Source organism: Gallinula chloropus (genome assembly GCF_964237585.1).
Source record: "Gallinula chloropus genome assembly, chromosome: 20".
Classification (NCBI taxonomy): domain Eukaryota; kingdom Metazoa; phylum Chordata; class Aves; order Gruiformes; family Rallidae; genus Gallinula; species Gallinula chloropus.
The window spans coordinates 221569-239349 of record NC_140105.1 but is presented as its reverse complement, the minus strand read 5'-3'; the positions used below and the strand labels follow the sequence as shown (position 1 = coordinate 239349).

General features: G+C 50.2%; 1 protein-coding gene across 1 annotated transcript in view; it reads right to left on the bottom strand.

Moving 5' to 3' along the window:
- Positions 1-17781, bottom strand: part of STX8 (syntaxin 8) — a gene marked incomplete at its 5' end in the record, with an annotated part of 78763 nt that overhangs the window by 30059 nt on the left and 30923 nt on the right. Inside the window, one exon of the mRNA XM_084273702.1 lies at positions 833-934. Within this exon, the coding sequence (XP_084129828.1) occupies positions 833-934 (102 nt within the window). The remainder of the gene's footprint in view (positions 1-832; positions 935-17781) is intronic.

Genomic DNA, 17781 nt, shown 5'->3' with positions numbered 1-17781 from the left:
TCACTTTTGCCACAGGACCATCAGGGTATAGAATAAAAGCTCCCCACCAGCCAGAAACTTTCTCTCCACCCAGATGTGTGATCGAGTCATCTCCCAGCTTTTCTCGGTACTAAACTACATCAGCCAAATTTCATTAGCTTCTGGCTCTAAGTCCCATTTTGACAGTGCAGAAGTCATTCCTATTAATATCCTGAGTCCTCCAGAGTGCCAAAACCGAACCACGGACACCGAACACAGAGATGCCACTTCCAGAAGAGTCTCACTACGACCACCTCCCCACAGACCTCCTCCCCTGGTACTCCTCGGTTCCACTCATCTGCCTGGACAATGAGGTTTTCTGCTGCTACCCACAGCAGCCCCCCACAGTCCTTGCGATCAACCTCCCAGTGCTTCATCCTGTAGAGGAACCCTGGAGATGCACAATCTCAGGGACTTGGGATGTACAACCTGGCTTTGGCTGTATGAAAGAGGAATCCAACAGCCTGAAGAGTCACTGGCAAGGATTTCTCACCTGCCAGAGTGCAAATGCTGCTTGGCTGAGCGCACAGAACCCCACCAGAAACATCCCTGCAGCATCGCTCCCAGCCATGTGGGAGAGCAATGACTGTGTGAGAGCTGGGAGCTGGTTTGTTTAAGCCCAAGTGAGACACCTCACACTCATTTCATGCAGTTCTACAGCTCCCAGCCAGGGTACCATGCAACGCTGGAGTCACCCAAAGGATGTTAACTGAGCAGACATGGGTTTGGGGGCCCATTGCACAGCCCCTGAGTGCCAGCCTGCTTTCTCATCAGTTAATAACAGGGCAGGATTTGTGCTCAAGCTGTTTCCTACCACAGGACGTTGATTTCTGGTCCACCATCTTCACATGCCGCGTCTGGTTGCGAAGCTTGTCGTCTGTGTTTTCTACCAGGTTAGTGAGGTCATCAATGATCTCTGGGGAAAAAGAAACACGAGCATTAATCTCCCAGCCCTGCAGCATCACTGCTCAACAAGCACGTTCCTGCAGGAAGCTCCCAAATGGAAACCAGCTGCATCCTTCTGCCTTCCAGTATGACAGACCAGTGCTCCACACGCACTGAAAAGTCTAAATCCTGGGAAATTCTACACGAGAGACTTTGGATTCAGTGCACAGAGTGTGAGGTGACGGCAGCCACAAGACACCAGCAAAAGCCAGTAAGTGCATATGCTATAGGAAATCTGAAATTTCAGTCGCTGGAACAGAACATCACGACACTTGGACTTTACCAAGTCATTACATGTTCAAAATTGACATCTTTGGATCTACTGATCCTTACAGGCCCCTTCCAACTCAGTATGTTCTGTGATTCTATAAATGCTTTTGAGAGCACTTGGTGCTGTCCCAGTCAAACCAGCACAGAGGACCCAGTCAAAGCCCCATCTCGGCTCAAGTACTGATGCACGGATGCAGCAGCTCTGCTTGCAGCCCAGACGGTTCTCTGAGAACAGGGAGGTGAGCAGACTTTCTCCTACATCTATTTTTAATAGAGGGGAAAGGAAAACTTCAAGCCAACCCATCCTCAGCTGAACTGAGGACTTTATTTTTGTCAGGGAAAGCGGAGCAGGTACACCAGGCTTAGACCAAGGCTGGGGGTTGGGCTGGTGGTACATTAACTCTGCAGATTAAAAGCCACATTCAGGCACTGAATTTCCTTCTTGCTGACTGTTCCGCTCTAATTTTCTGGTAGCACAGAGCCCGTGCTCCTCGCTGGGTGTACAAACACCGCGTGCTCGGGCCGCTTTCGACTCTGCGGGTAGGCACGGCTCGTTTTGTGCATGGTAAATCAGGAGGAGGAGAGCAGCCAAAACCTGAATGCTACTGCAAAGCATCTTGTTCTGGTTATACTTCTAGAATTTTCCCCTCTGTTGATCACTGCATTAGTAAATCCAGTCTGCCTTTCCAGCCCAGGTCGGGGACAGCAGCCGTGCCGAGCTGCTTGTGCCCAGGCAGATCTCCACACGCTGCAGCGCTGCCGGACGTCCCAGTTTCAGGGGTCAGAAGCAGAAGTCAGAGCATGTAGTTAGTGAGATACATTCGTGTGCTGCACGGTTCATGCAGCATGAGGCAGTACACGCGGCTGCAGGTTAAGGAAAACAAGTCCCATCCACAGGACAGTTTCACAGGATCACAGATCCCAGACTGGTTTGGGTGGGAAGGGACTAAGTTCTAAAGGCAGGACGGAAGCCAGCTGAGGCGCAGCTCTCCTGGGGGGTCAGGAAATTTAAGCAGCGCCCTTCTTAAGGACATGTTTTAAGTCTGTCCTGCCATCTCCAGCAGATCCCTCTGTAAAATGCTGTCAGCATCTACAAAGTCTCATACTTGGGAAACACACACGTTTCTCAAAACATGAGCTCCCGATTCATGCTCTGCAGCCCCTGAGGACAGATACCAAGGGAGGGCAAGGACAGACATCAACTGCTGCTGCGCGTGCAGCCTCTGGTCTATCCTACAGATCCAAACTGTTCCACAGGCCTGTGGTTAAGCAGCATCACCCCACCAACCCTGCTCTCCACATTTGGGAAGCTGCTTAAGGTACTCAAGATTTTACCCTCCATTCTACACCAAACGACTTCTTCGCAAGCAATGGCAAGTCCTTTATTTGAACTGCAGGATCTGATCAGTCCAGAGTTCAGGTATTAATTCTCCTCCCCCTTCCATCCAACTTTCCCAGGTCCAACATCTGCAAAGCTGGCAACATTTTTGGGGAAACTTTATCTGCTTTGAGTGCTCCAGCCCACAGGAAGCCCAGCGCAGTGCTGCCCACACAGGCAGCCGTTCTCATGTTTGCCTCCAAGTGAAAAAAGGTGCCGAAAGTTCCCATCGCCGCCAAGGACAGAGCGATAAGCGTGCCTGGGAAATCGGAGACTTTCCTTTGCCAACTCTGAGCAGACCCTCCTTGAAAAACATCCTGGTGAACAAGCTGTAGCTAAATGAGAACAAATGCGGGCAGGAAAATGTCCTGTCACCATTTCAAAGCCCAAGGCATTGCCACTGGGATCACGTCTAGAGCCTCTCCTGCAGAAGCGCTTCCCGAACCAGAGAATGGGCTATGCAGCTTAGGAGGAGCATTTCTCCGTGTCCGTATGTCCCCTGATACAGCCAGGTTCCAGGGGAGCAGGCCACCTCACCAAGCACAACCACCAGTCCTTTGGCACAGCCTCCAGTTAAGCCCAGGAGAAGTGTCAGAATGCTCACGGCACAGCCAGGAGTCCTGGGCAGGGTCCTCCCCCACCACAGCTGGGCCGGCACGGGGAGAAAGCACAGGGGGGTTCTTACCCCAACACCAGATGAACCAGGAGTCCAGCCCAGTCGATTCCCCAGCCCAGAGTGCCCTTGCAACCACCACCCTGCAGAGAAACATCCAACCGCCCCTCAACACCCACCACACCGCAGAGAAACTTCCCCCAGCCCATCACCATGCTGCCTTCAGAGCAGCCCTTGGCCTTTGGGTGAGCCGAAGAATTTCTCTTCCCTTTAAATCCAAGGAAACATGACGTGTAAGGCAGAGATGGAAACCAGCACTGAACCTCTCACTATACAGCTGAGCAAGTCCTTGGAGCACCAGCAGTCCCAGGGTCCTGAGGACCACTTCTGCCAGATGACTCACCTACACCCCCCTTCACCTTCAAGCTGGCAATAACATTCAGGATGAAACAAGTTCTCTGTCACCTCCCATTAAGCTGACTACACAAGGAGGAAGGTAAAAAAACAGTGAAAGCAGGCTGGGAATGGGGCAGGAGCAGGGCTCCCCACTGGGAAGGAGCAGACGGAGCAGGCTGACTGCTGAAGGGCTGCAGCGACCTTCCCAGGACGTTTCTGTAACACTGCACCGCAAATCACATGGACACCGGGAGCACAGACCTGGCCAAGGTCTTTCAGTGAAGGAGGAAAAAACCCACTGCACAACCCTTAAAATCTGAGTAGTTGAAGCCCAGTGCAAGCAGGGAAGTTTGAAGGCTGCTGATCTGCTGGAGATGAACTCAGGCAAGACCTAAGGAGACGTGTCCCTGCTGAGCAGTGGGACAGCCCTGCTCACCCCGCACACGCGTCCTCTGCCCGGGGCACGGCCATCAGCCCGGCCGTACGTGGGGAGAGGTGGGTGCGCTGGCATCGCCACTGCTCCTCACTCCACTCCCGCGGGGCCGCAGCAGCAAAACACCAACCCATCTCTACAAACCTGGGTGCTCTTCCTGACGATCGCGGCTGTAAACTTTAGGCTGGAGCACTCAAAAGGGTGGGATGTCATCAGAAGCCTCTATCACACAGCAAAAGCAATGGTGGGCTTCACAGATTCACATGAAGGGGAAATGAATCTGGGATTTGGTTGTGCCTTAGCAGAGCACTTGATCAGACTGATCCATGAGTAAGGTGTCTCCACAGCACATCCCCTGTGAGAGGGAAGAGCTAAAATCCATAATGCCTCACACTACCCAGAGAATTTCAATGAAGCTGGGACTCAGCGGAAAAGCCAAATGGGCTTCCCTCCCTCCCCACCTCCCTCCCATCTCTGGCGCCTCAGGAGCAGAGCTAGATACCAAAGGAATGAATCATGTGCAGAATGCCACCCTCCATACGTCCAGACCCCGTAATTACGTGTTAATAAGAATGCGAGCATTGTTCACAACGCCAGTGGTATGAAATGAAGATTGCACCTAATGTAAGAACATCAGAAACCTGAGGAACCTCAGCGTGACGTGCCAGCTGAAACGTCAAGGCAGAGGGCAAAGAGAAAACCACAGTACTGAACACAGCCAAGAACCCGAGCGCCTCTCCATCCCGGCTAGCCGTGCCGGGTGTTGGCAGCCTGACACAGGCAGCTCCCCGTGCCACAGGCAGGCATGGGCTTCTCCTTGCTCTTCAATCCAAGGCAGTACCCCAAAGTCCACGGTGTTCAAGCTCAGGACACCACCACTTCTGCTGTGACCTCAGACTCCTCCCTCCCACCTTCCCAAGTTTCAGGGATGACGTTTAACCCCTTCCTCTGCAGAACTTCATGTAAGCATTTAAGGAAAAAACAGGGCAGGAAACCAAACCCACTGCCTTCCCCAAGGGAGCAAACCAACTTATTCCTTGGTGTTTCAGCTGTCTCTTCAGCTCTTCTAATTTTCAGAAGTTTGGTAGTCCAAGGCAGGAGATGGGGATTTGGGAATGCATGGCAGTGACAAAAACTGTCCCAGGCCATCAGTGGCAGCAACCCTCATCAGATCAGTCACCAGGAAAACAAACAGCAGTATCGACTCCAGCAAACGTGGTGATGAGCTCGAGCTGTTGTTTTAAAGTACACACTGAGAAGGTCTCCCTTTTCCAGCTGCTTATTTTGTTTTATTCAAACAAAACCCACGGACATTAATTTTAGCTGTACTTAATTGAATAATTTCTCTGGGGGATACTTCAGGCAGAGTTTTAAGGCAGCCCGCTTCCAAAAGCCATTACTAACTGGCACGCACGGCAGCGTTGGCGTGCCAACCCAAACAGCGTGCTGCAGCGGTACTGGAACTGCACACAGCCCAGATGTGCTGAGCACTCACGGTGACAGAGGGCAGGCAGGAACCACTCACAGGATGGAGAGCTTTGAGTATTCCTTCCTAGCTATCTGGAAGAAGATAAGTCTCCTTCGCTAGAAGTATTCAGGTGCGAAGCCGGGTCACCACTTCTTCCCCTTTACTTCCAGCACACGACCTTCCCTTTCACTCACTGTGGCTGGAGCAGACTGGCATGCTGGGCTTGCCATCCAACGGACACGAGTGCTGGACACCCCATAACACTCCTGGTCAGAGTGAGGAGAGCAGCTGCCGGTCTGCAGCATTCACAGGGATTGACACTGCCACACAGCCAGAGCCCCTGCGCAGCACAGGGACACCCAGCCCACAGTGGGCACTGCCTCCTGGGACCTGTCATCCCTGGCTGGGCACTGGAACGGGGTGCCCAAGGAGGTGGTGGGGTCACCATCCCTCGTGGTGTCCAATGAAAGACTGGATGAGGTGCTCAGGGACACAGGTTAGTGAGTGCCATAGGTGGCACGGGGATGGTTGGACTTTGATCTTGGAGACCTTTTCCACCCTCACTGCCTCTGTGATTCTGTGATCATCTCTTGGTTTTATTCACATCCAAAATCTGAGCACTTGACCAACACAAACATAGAGATTTTTGGCCAGACTATCAAATCTTCTAGCAGAATCTTTACGTTATAGGGTCAATGTCATCAAACTATTCTCCTACAGACCCGACTTCTAGAGAAAGCAAGGCAATGCTGGTAATAACTCCTGCATCTCTGGGAAAGCCTGGAGCATAGAGAGGCTGGAAGCCCACTTGTGTCTGTGTAACAAAGCCCTGCCAATCACAACACGTCTCTTGGTAGGATATTTGTTTTCTGCAGGCTCAGAGCACAAAGCAAAAGGACAAAAGCTATGTCAGGCACCACAGCAGTTTGTTTTCCCTTTACCCAAAATCTAAGCAGGATTTTTAATGTACTGCCTCCAGCAATTGCTTGTAACATTCACCCCCCTTCTGGCACCTCTACTTCTCCCAAGCTTGTACACCATTGCAAGGCTTCTCCATAGATATAATATAATTACAAATACATACCTACTGCTGTAACTCCCTGAGGGTAGGAAGCTCAGCACTCCCTGTGAAACCCCTCCTAACTGCTGAGCACCAGCTTTAGTTTAGGTCTTGGGTCCGTTTCTCACAAGAACAAACAGCGATCAAGTTCAAGAACCCAGCACACCAGTTGCACTCCCATAGCTGCTGCCACTGCAAGATGTACTTGGCAGTTACTACCTCTACACTACTGAAACTGTGGACCCATTGCAGTAACATAATGAATCCCTGCAGGTACCCAAGGGAAAATAAAGTAGGACAAAACCGTGAGATGGCATCTCTCATCTACCTGGGTCACAGCCACCAAGACCCAGCCCCACACCTTCCTTCCAACAGAGAAAAATCAATCCTCATCCCTTCTCTCAACCTTGAAAGCAGCTGTAGTGAGTGCAACTGTGGGAGGACTCTTGAAAGCCTGCACGTTGCCTACTAAGGGTTTACTCACATGAGGTGCTCCCCATAAATCCACCCTCGCCTTGCATGCCATCCGTCAGCCCAACAATACATCATGACTGCCCGACCCCGGGCCGGCCAGCGAGACGGGGCTGTGAGCGTCTCTTTGATGAGCTGGGCTGTGAAGGATGCGGCAGCGCGCTGATGGATCACCCTGCGAGGCTGGCTCCTTCCTCCCAGACAAAGACCCTGTCACTTGGGAGTCCTGGCAGAAGTTTCCCAAGCACCTTTGAAAGAAAAAAGCCTCATTTCTCAAAACCTGCCCAGGAGACAGCCCCAACTCCAGGGCACTGTAAAGCCGTGGTTATAAATGGCTCATGTCACTTTGTCCCCAGGAGAAAAATCACTGTGCTGGGAGCGCGGGCAGGCAGGGTCCCTCTGGAGAAAGGCACACTGAGATTCCTGCAGGCTGTGCAGGGTGTATACACTCATTCCTACTCCAATTAAAGAAAACTCAATCCAAAAAGCAGGAACGAGCAACCCCGAAGCACTAACTGGAACACCATTTCCAACCTGAGAGAACATCCCACATTCTTCACATCAAAAAGCCCCAAAGCCAGTGAAACACCATCACCGCGCGGCCCCTGCGACCGGGAGCTACCCAGCCTCTGGAGTCAGCGTGCTCGGTTTCAAAGCAGATTAAGGAACATTGGGAAAAGTGACCAGCAGTATTTCTGCATAGCTGGAGACCAAAAATACCTTACCCAGGCTGCAGATGGAGGAGCCAAACGGGAACCGAGCTCTGCATGCCACTGCCTTCAGCGACGCAACGCAAGTGCAGTGCTCCTTCACCAACAGCAGGGCCACTCCAGCGGCACCATCAACCCTTGCCCTTCAAAGGAAGGAAGGGAGAAACTTCCCCAGGTCAAGTCCTGTTGGCTAAGCACGGGAAGGGCTCCCTCAGCCTCTGACGGGGCTACGAGTTCACATGATCTTTTGAGGCACTTTTATGCAGAGCCCTAAGGAAGATGCTCTTCAGTGTGCCCACACCCAGGTGATGAAGATAACTGACATCATGCTGGTGACACACCAGGAGGGGCCCCAAGGCCTGGTGGAAAGCTCTTCCTCACCACCCCAGGCCAGGCAGCCACTGGAGCTGACAAGAACTCCAGGAAAGCTCCCGAAAACCACACTCAGCAGGACCAGCCTCCTCTGCCCACTACCAAAAGCTCATTTCCACCAGCCAACGGGTACTGCCAGTCTGCTCCACTTTACTCATCCACAGCAAAACCTCTTCTGAACCCAGTCTCACTCGAGCATCAAGAGACTTGTGTGACTGCTGAAGGTATTTAGAGAAAAGGCAGAACCGTGTATTGGTGAGCTGTCAAGCCTGCAAAGCACAACTGCCATCTCCATAAACACTCGGGTTGGTAACACGCCAGCAGAGCATCACAGTGTTATCACAAGAGCATCATGCTGTGGACAGCTGCATGGCATTATCCTCTTGGATGACAAACAAGGAGGAAAGCCACTTTAGAATTGGTCTATCAATCATGGGAGGAAACAGAAAACTTGCAAGTGCCTCATGGTTACAGTACTGAAAGCAGCTGATAAAGCTAAGGTCAACCCAGGCACCTGGGACTAATCTCCAGCTGACATACTTCATCAAGCTCTACTGGAATCAGTGGTAAATTGACTAAATTAGCAAGAGGAATACATCATCTAATAACATGCTCAGAGCTGAGCATACACCAGGCAGTGGATGTGCTCCTCCAATACTGCTGGAAGGACATGTGTCCTACCTGCCCCAGAAGCCTGAAACAGACCAAAAGTGGAGAAGAACTTCGAGTTGATGGCTCAGATTCCATTCCCAGTCTGCAGTCACAGAAAAAAGTTCAGATTACTTAGAGAAGTGGTTAAAATAACAGAAAGGGTGGAAGAAGAACTTCCAGTGATAAGACAACCTCAAGTCTATGAATCCCAGTTAGCCTTAGCTAATGATTTTCTTTCTTCCCACTTCCTTCCACCAAAGGTTGTGCCAACTTTCCACATGCCCTCCCATGGATTTCTGCAGACGTGGCTGAACACTTAGTGTTTAGCGTGGCTCTGTGCCCACGGATTTCTACAGAGCAAGGAAAGGCTGTTATACAGAGGGAGCCCTCAGACAGCTGCTCTCCTCCTCTATGATTTTCTCCTCTCTCCAGTTCATTTGCTGGAAGGACCAAAAGTGATTAATTGGCAAAGGCTGTGCAGAGCTGAGGGTTTAGTGCCACTAAGCATCGTGCCCATGAGACACTTCAGCAGACCGTGGCTAAACACCAGTTTGATCTCGACACACGAGTCCCAGATTCCAGCGTGACAAACTCCAGCACAGGAAGGAAACCTTAAGCCTCCACTTTATCAAGCTACACAAACACAGGGTTTATCAAACTGGGGAGATTATGGGTGCTCATTGTGCTTCTCCTGCAAGTCCTGTTTGCAGGAGCTGTGGGATCGCTCTCAAAGGTGCGGGAACAAGTCAGCGCAGCACCTCACTGCGGCAGCAGCCAGAGTCCCTGTATCAGACCACATCTCCTGCCAAATCACTCCGTTTAAGAAAAGCCAACCCAAAACAGCCACCACCCAAACAACCCCAAAACAAAGAAAAAGAAAAGGAAAGCATGTGAATACATACAGGGAACCATTAACTCCTCGCCCTGTGCGTGCATTCCCAAAGTCATTCTTTCCAATGACTCACCTTACAGCTCCCGACTTTAAACCCCACTCTGACACTACAAACAGCACTTTCAGCTTTGGCGGGTTATTTTTTCCCTAATTTTTAACCAAGAAAAAGTTAAGCCTTTTTTGGGACATCTACCCCATCTCTTAGCATACCTGTACCAGTCTGTGGCCCCACAGCCTGGTCAAAAGGCAGAGATCTTCCCGACAAGAACCAGCAGCAACTGAGTACCCAAACCTCCCTCCTCGGCCTGCCGAGTCACTGCTCTGTGGAGGCACCTGGGTCTGGGCAAAGCAGAACACCAGCTGGATTACTTTACAACCTCATTTACAATTAATCCCAATGCAAACCTCTGCCATCTCTACCTCATCATGTTTCTCGAGGCAGCTAGAGAAAGACCTGCCCTCCCTGCCCTGAGAGCCTGGGACTTCCATTTGAAGACATCTGGCAGTCCAGGCCCCTACTGTCTGCTCTTGCCATGTGGGCTGGGAGAAATTTACAGATGTTTCGAGCTTTCTTTCAAAGGATGATGACCTCTTGCTCCATCCTTTCCAACTCAAATAACTCTGAAACCTAAGCTGATACTGATAGACAGTCGTATTGTATGCATCTCCGCAAGCAGGAAGGATGGGATTCCATGGCTGGGCTGAGGCCATGATGGTTCTCTCTACAAAAAAATAAATGTTTTGGACATTGAACACTGTACTCTTTTCCAATTCAGTCATGCTTCAGAGAATCCCCATCCTCTCGTCAGACCCTTCACCCTGCAATGGGGATGCTTGAAGAGCCGCTGCAGCAGACCTGCACCTGGGCCTTCTTCCATGCACCCTGAAAACAAGGATGATCCTATTTACAGCCCCCCTCATGAAACTGGAGGGGGGTGGGGGTGGGATCAGGTTGTCAAATCAGAAAGCATGAGCTACTATCTTTACCAACGAATTTCGGGGTCACTTCCCAGTGAGCACCCACAATCGTCGCCCCACAGCTACGCAAGTTTTACCTGGGGCAACACCCCATTCTTCAACCTGCACTAACTGCATGCAGACATGTCACTTGATTTTTGGTAAAACCTGAGGGAGGATTTGCTACAGCAGCAGCAGGTGCACCAACAGCCGAGCACTACCCGCAGCTGGCCAAGGTGACACGCTCTCAGGCTCTGCAGTTGGCAGTCTCACATCACCAGCTAACAGTGGTATTTCAAGACTTCAGGCTCTGGGCCTCAATCTTAAATTATTTTCTCAAACCCTCTTAAAACACACTTAATCCTTTGTTTTCTTTCCGAGGAGAAAGGTTTCACATCTGGACTGTCAACCTGCATTCCAAGGCATTAGCCTGGCGAATCAAAGCAGCAGAGCTGTAAATCTCTGAGAAGAAGCCTTGTCACGGAAATGGCAGCTCAGCATTAACCACGTTCAGCAGGAAGCCAGCAGGAAAGTCCAAACAGCACAGGCAGCCTCAGACAGTTCTAAAAACGAACCTGCTGTCGGACCGAGCGAGCAAACCTCTCCCTGCCCAACCCAGGCTGCAGCAGCATCTCCGTGCCCGGCTTCAGCCTGAGACACGTGCGTGAAAGGCCACAGCCAGCAACCCAGTTACACAGCTGAACTTTGCAAACCGTCCTCATCTCAAGCTGATGAGAAGACAGCAGGTTCCAAACAAGCCCGTGAGAGCTGAATGCTCAGTCCCCATGATGTCCCTGCTCACCATGGGGGGCCGGACGAGACAGCCTGTACAGGTCCCTTCCCACCCAACACACTGCACAGGAGCCGAGGTCCTCGTTCTCCTGGACTCCCTTCTGGCCAGGAACTGCACACACAACAGGACACCAAAGAACAGCCAGGCTGCAGTGGAAATCCAAACTCCAGCAACACACAGGCAAAGGGGTGTAGAATGGTAAAACCAATAAAAATGGAAAAATTCTAGTCTCCCCAGAGCCTTGGGATGCTGGCGTGTTCCTGCAGTACCTCAGCTAACGTAATAAAGTGTTAATGTAACATTTTTTCATCATTGCACCATGTATTTATTCAGATTTTTAGATCTATAAGTTAGCTGCTAAAAATAATTCATTTTTTGCTATTAATTTTTTTTTTCTCCTTTAGAGGGAAAGTAGTTCTGGAAAAAAACAACTTCAGGATTAATTCAGCTCCAAAGCAGCTTGGGATAAAGGATGGGCTGACCCACAAGAGACATCGAAGCCACAGTGGTCAGGTTGGTTCAGCAGTGCCCATTTCACCAACACTCAGCAGCCTAACTCAAATGCTTCTTAGGCTTCCTACTAAAGAACTTTACTAAACCTCTTCCTACCCAATTACAATGCAGAGCTTTGTGTGTCGGGCTCTTCATCCCATCCCATCCCATCCCATCCCATCCCATCCCATCCCATCCCATCCCATCCCATCCCATCCCATCAGCTCGAGGTCCCGACTGCGGCTCTGTTGCTCTGAGCTGCACCAAGCACGAGTTCATCTTTTCACCTTCCAAAAAACTGGACAAACACTCTTCATCATCAACTCAAACCACTTCTGTTGAGTTAAACAAAACAGAGAAGAGGGGACTGAGGAGAGCAAATCTGCTGGCAGACAGAAAAGGGACGGCCTGGCAAGCTGGCATGTGCCCTGACCTAAAACTGAATTGCCCAGATTGGTTCAGAGATTTTGATTCTTTACCACAAGCTGTGATCACTGGGCATCAGCTCCTTCTCAAGGAGGCTTAAACAGAGCACTGAAAACCCACCTGTCAAAACTCAGTGTCCTCCTCCTACCAGCATCTGAGCACACGGCCAGCCAGAAACACATTCCTCCCAGGTAAAGCCCAACAGGCTTTGAACTCTTGGCTGAACCAAGACTGCAGCTCCTCAGCTCCCCTTTCTTCTACTCTTTCCTTCTGCTTTCATCACTGTCATTTCCAAAGTCTGAACATCCTGGAGATGCTACTTACAAGAGAAGCCACAAAGAAAACCTGGCATCTGCTGAGCCGCTCTGCTGTCAGCTGCAACACGAAAACCTATGGAGCACAGCCCAGGCCAGGCAGATGTTTCTCTCAGGGTGCTCCAGCAGCCTCCAAGAGAGCTTCTCTAAGAATAACTTCACAGAAGTTCTTATTTCTCTTCTGGTCCTCAGCATGATTCTAAAAAAACCCAGCCTGGCTTCTAGGATGCCACTGTCACCTTTGTGTGTGTGGCTCAGCCGCTTTAAATGACTTTCAGAGTTGGTTGTTCTCACTTCCAGCGAGTTCCTCACTCTCCACTGAGACTGAGGATTTCAGACACTGGGAAAAGCAGCACCCTCACCTAACCCTCATACAACCCAGTGGGATCCAGCATCTCACATCCCTGCAGAAGAGGAAGACAGCACAAGGCCATCAAGAACTCTAGAGCCTCTCCTGCCACCTCTCTCCACAGAGGGAAACATCCTCCAGACATCATACATGTTGCCAATTCACACGAAACTGGTGCCTCGCATGGTGTCAGCACTGGAAAATTCAAGAACAGTGAAAGGTGGTTTAGAAGCTTCTGCCTTTTGTTTCTCAAACTAGAACTCGAGCGCATCTTTGCACCAGGTTCCCTTTGACGTCTGTGAAGCTAGGAAAGCCTCACTTCGAAGATGTTTCTGTTTCCAGTCGAGCAGCAGAACTATTTATTTTCCTTGCTGGTGATGGAATTAAACAATTTGTCTTTCAAAACTCTCTAAGCCTTCCCCCGACAACACCCCATCTGCTTTTCAGATTGAGGTACTCTGATTTTTACCAGCTAAAGGTTTATGAACTGCTGTGTAAACCCAATTACTCGCACAGTAAATTATTTAAAGCTTACATGTTATTTTTTAAATTTCTCCCCATGGAGCACTCTGGAGATTCAGAAGAGGAAAGGCTCACTTGGGTATTTTGAATTAAAAATGTGTAACAGGGAAAACCATGGACCTTCCAGAAACTTGGAACAGGGAAGAGACAAACACTCAACATAGTGAAGTGAGGACAGGACACACCCCAGGAGAGGCTCAGCAGAGCAGGGCTGCTAAAAACAGACAAAACCCACCCACCCCTCCACTTCAGTGGCAGCAGGGAGAGGGAGTTCTTTAAAAACAGATGAAGTTTCACCTGATGGGAGTATTTATTCCTGTGCTGGTCTCTGCCTTGCCTCCTGACTGAACACTGGGATAGGAGATCTTTGTGTACTTGCTTTGGACGCCATCGGCAGAAGACACACAGCGACAGCGTTTCATTAGAGGGGAAGGTGCCCCCAGAGCTCACCAGCTCTGAGCTGTGTCACAAAGGGCCCAAGCATGCCAGGAGCAGCCAGAGAGTTACAGCCCTAGGCGAGTTAACGAGTGACCTTATGAGAAGCATCCCAATGCGGGAAGCACAGCGTCCCCAGACCCCATGGAAAGGGGAGCACCCCACTTCTAAAGAGCTGGCTTTGCAGCAAGTTCTCTGCCTGGTCCATTCCATCATTTCTGCACTCAAGCACAAAAGAAGCGTTAAACCATCAACACTGAGCGGTTCATTCAAGGTGCCTGGTCTGCCTGGGCCTGACCTGCAAAACACAGACTGACCTGACACAAAGCGCCAGTTTCCAGAGTCCCACTCCACCAGTGACTCTCCCTTCTGCCACCAGTGCAGCACTGCCAAGCAGCAGCCTGGTGAAATCACAGAATCATTAAGGTCGGAAAAGACGCCCAAGGTCACCTCCAACCATTTCACTGAAACATGAAGATGTTGTGAATAGAGCAAGAGGAGACGTGCGGTAAACACACCAGAGAGGTGGCAAATCACAGAGAGCCTCACTCCCTCTTCCTATTTTATTTTCTTCAAGTCTTTTTCCTGTCTGGAACAGAGCAGCAAAGTCATTCTCTTACACACGTTTTAACTCCCATTGTCACCCCGTCATCTCACTCACAGGCCCACCAAGAAGCCCAGGGAGAAGGTCAGATGCTCCGGAAGAGCTGCACATTACACAGCCACGAAAACCAAGGAACATCCCACGCTGAGTACACACTAATGGCTCTTCTGAGCCCACACGTACTTAATTCAATTTTAAGACTTGAAGTTGCAAATTTTCATTCAGCTTTCACAGCACAAACAGCCACAAGCAAGCTGCCCAAACCCCATCCGCCACATCAGGATCATTTGATCCAAAGGTCACTTCCTCCAACCCCAGGCAAACTGCTTCAAACCCCTCAGCGGGCAGAGAAAAAGCAGCAGAAGGAATACTGTTATTGATTTTAGGATACAAGACACAGGTCAAGGACTAAGCACTCAGAAATGCCCGGTGCTGGCATCAGTGGGGTGCAACACTTGCTCTAAGGCAGATTAATGCACCCACCAGACCTAGGGCAGTGTCAACCTCCTGACTGGCTGCCAGGGTGACACAGGTCCAAAGGAAATCGCCCTTCTCTGCTGCGACACACAAGAAACTGGCTTCCTTGACTACAGTGGTTAAAGAATCCAAGTTCCTGACCTCGACTGTTTTACCAGTAGTATGCTGTGCTGCAGGGAACAATCAGGATGACATCTGCTGAAATGTGTGGGATTTATGATATAATAGGTTGCGCTTATGTGCCAAAAGAGAAAAAAAACCCTCTTAAATCCAACCAAATCAAGATTCATTAGCTATTAAAACAGCTAAGAGAGCACAGTGCAGCACAGGTGGCAAAAGAAGCCGTCTCAGTCTCTGTACATGGTGACTGGAGTTGTTTCTGAGGTCACACCACACGTGGATCTTCCATCACACTCTCACTGGGAAAAACGAGGACTGCGGCTCCTTCGTAAGCTCCCACTCCGTGCTCTCTCCTAAACAAACACTCCATGGGCCTTTCCTAGGAAGTCTCACCAAGTCCACAGGAAAATCCCACCTTGTCTGACTTTGATCATCCCGGCAGAGAGAACATTAACTCTGGTGTTTTTATGGTGATCCTTGTGCGAGGGGACGGGATTTGCCGCACGCCTTCGCCTCTCTGCCTGATCAGTCGGCTTCACTCTAACTCTCCCTCCCCCAGTGATCTTTTTGTTTGACTGCTGCTAATTGCAATTACAGGTGGTCAGAAACCAACAGCCTGACAGATGCCTTGTACCTTAGATGCCATCCCCACAGCCCAGTGCTCTGCTGTGGACCGTGTCTCCAGCAGCTGCAAGCAGGCTTCAGGATCACAAAGCAGACATTCTACTGAAACCAGAGCAGCCTGGCTTCTGTTTTTATTTCTTTTTTTTCCTTCCTACTGCCCCAGGAATTCGAACAAGTTGTTAATACCCTGCAATCTGCTCGGTTTCCCTCTTAATCCCCATTTTAACCAAGCCTCTCCTTGCAGGAGATCATATCAATACATCCCTCACAGGCAAACAATGCGGAAAAGAGCCAACGTTATTGTGAGCCCAGGGTGGAACGACTTGATTCCCAGCAGGAGATCAATTTGTCCAAGCAACCAGACAGTTCTTCCCTAGCAGGGGTAACCACTTCAAAGGAGCCAGACTCCCTGTGACAACAAACATCCTTGCTGGGACATGGTCAGCTAGCAGAAGCTCCTGTACAGAGGCTGCCATTCCCTTCCCACAGGTCAGGAAAGCGAGGCACACACATCTCCCCTCCTCCCATGTAGGTCTCCAGCCAAGACCCCTTTATACCACTTCTGACACCCCACAGGCATCTCTCTACTCCGATCAGGGACCACGGGATAAGATGTCCTGCAGCCACAGCCTTTGTCCGCAGCCTGGAAATCCAAACTGCATCTCTCCTTCCAGGTACACTTACCCCATGTTCACTATTCTGCACCACAGTAAGTTACCCACGGAGAATATTTTCATCCAGTTTTCAGCAGCTCTCACAATTAAATCCAGAGACACTTTCAGCCCGGCAGCAGCATCACCCAGGGCTGTACACCCCTTGCTTTGCTGGACACAGCCCAACAGTGGCACCCAAGAAAACCAACACACACCAAGTTACTGCTGCCTGTTACACACCTACATTTGCTGTAGTACCCTTTTGTTGTGCTACCTCACCCAGGGAAACCTCAGGGACTGACAAAACACTTCTAAGAGCAGACAGACTGGTTGGCCAGGCCAGAGGACCAGCCCGTGCTGTGCCAGGTGGGTACTACATCGGAAACACCCCAGGAAAAGAAAGTCCTTCCTCAGGCTTGTGGAAGTCGCCTGGAACACTACTTAACTTGTTTCATTCAGCTCTTTGCAGGATAGCTGAACTATTTGTTAAAGACACAACATCCTCCACTTGAGCAGAGAGCAAAAGTCATCCTTTATCCACTCCTGTGGGTACCAGTACCACCCAGAGCAACACAGGACTCAGTTACACAGGCAAACAGCCGCTCAGCACGAGCACCCCGATCCCAGCTAATGACAGAGAAGATTACCACAGGAAAGCTTTACATCCTTACCAAAGTTCTGCAAAGGCTTCCCTGTGTAAGGAAATGTGAAAGGGATGCGGTCAAATCAATCACTGCTTTATCACCAGTGTTTTCCAAACACCTTCTCACCACTTCTCTTTTCCCAGGAATTCCTCATTACTCGGCTGATGGAGAGCTGTGGTACCTATACACTGGGATTACAACACTGTTACTCTCAGAATTGATGGACATATTAATTGGAGACAGCTGCAAGGAAAAATACCCCAACGACATGATTCATTAGTTTTCATAGATAATTACATCTGCTCATGGCCTCAGTGAATCATTCATTTCGGGAATTTTTGGGGTATTAAATTTAAGTGCAGTAATCAGATTTGTTAATCTGTGGGACAAGGCAAACCAAACAAAATTTTGTTCAGAGAATTGTTTATACTTTCAACATCGACGTTAGTTCAGCAGCAGGAAAAAATTAGCAGCATAATAGAAGCTCACGTAGGTTAAAAATTATTAATGGAGATCTCCTCCACTGCCCCCAGTGCCTGTAACGGGACCCTACCGGCTCCTCCCGGGCTGCCTGGGCTGCAGGCTTTTCCCAGGTGCATCTTTACACATTCCACAACCCAGCAGCCTGTTTAAAACACAGAGTTCCAGGCAGAACCAAAGAGCTGAAAGAACCAATGCCTGGGCTCGCTGCTCT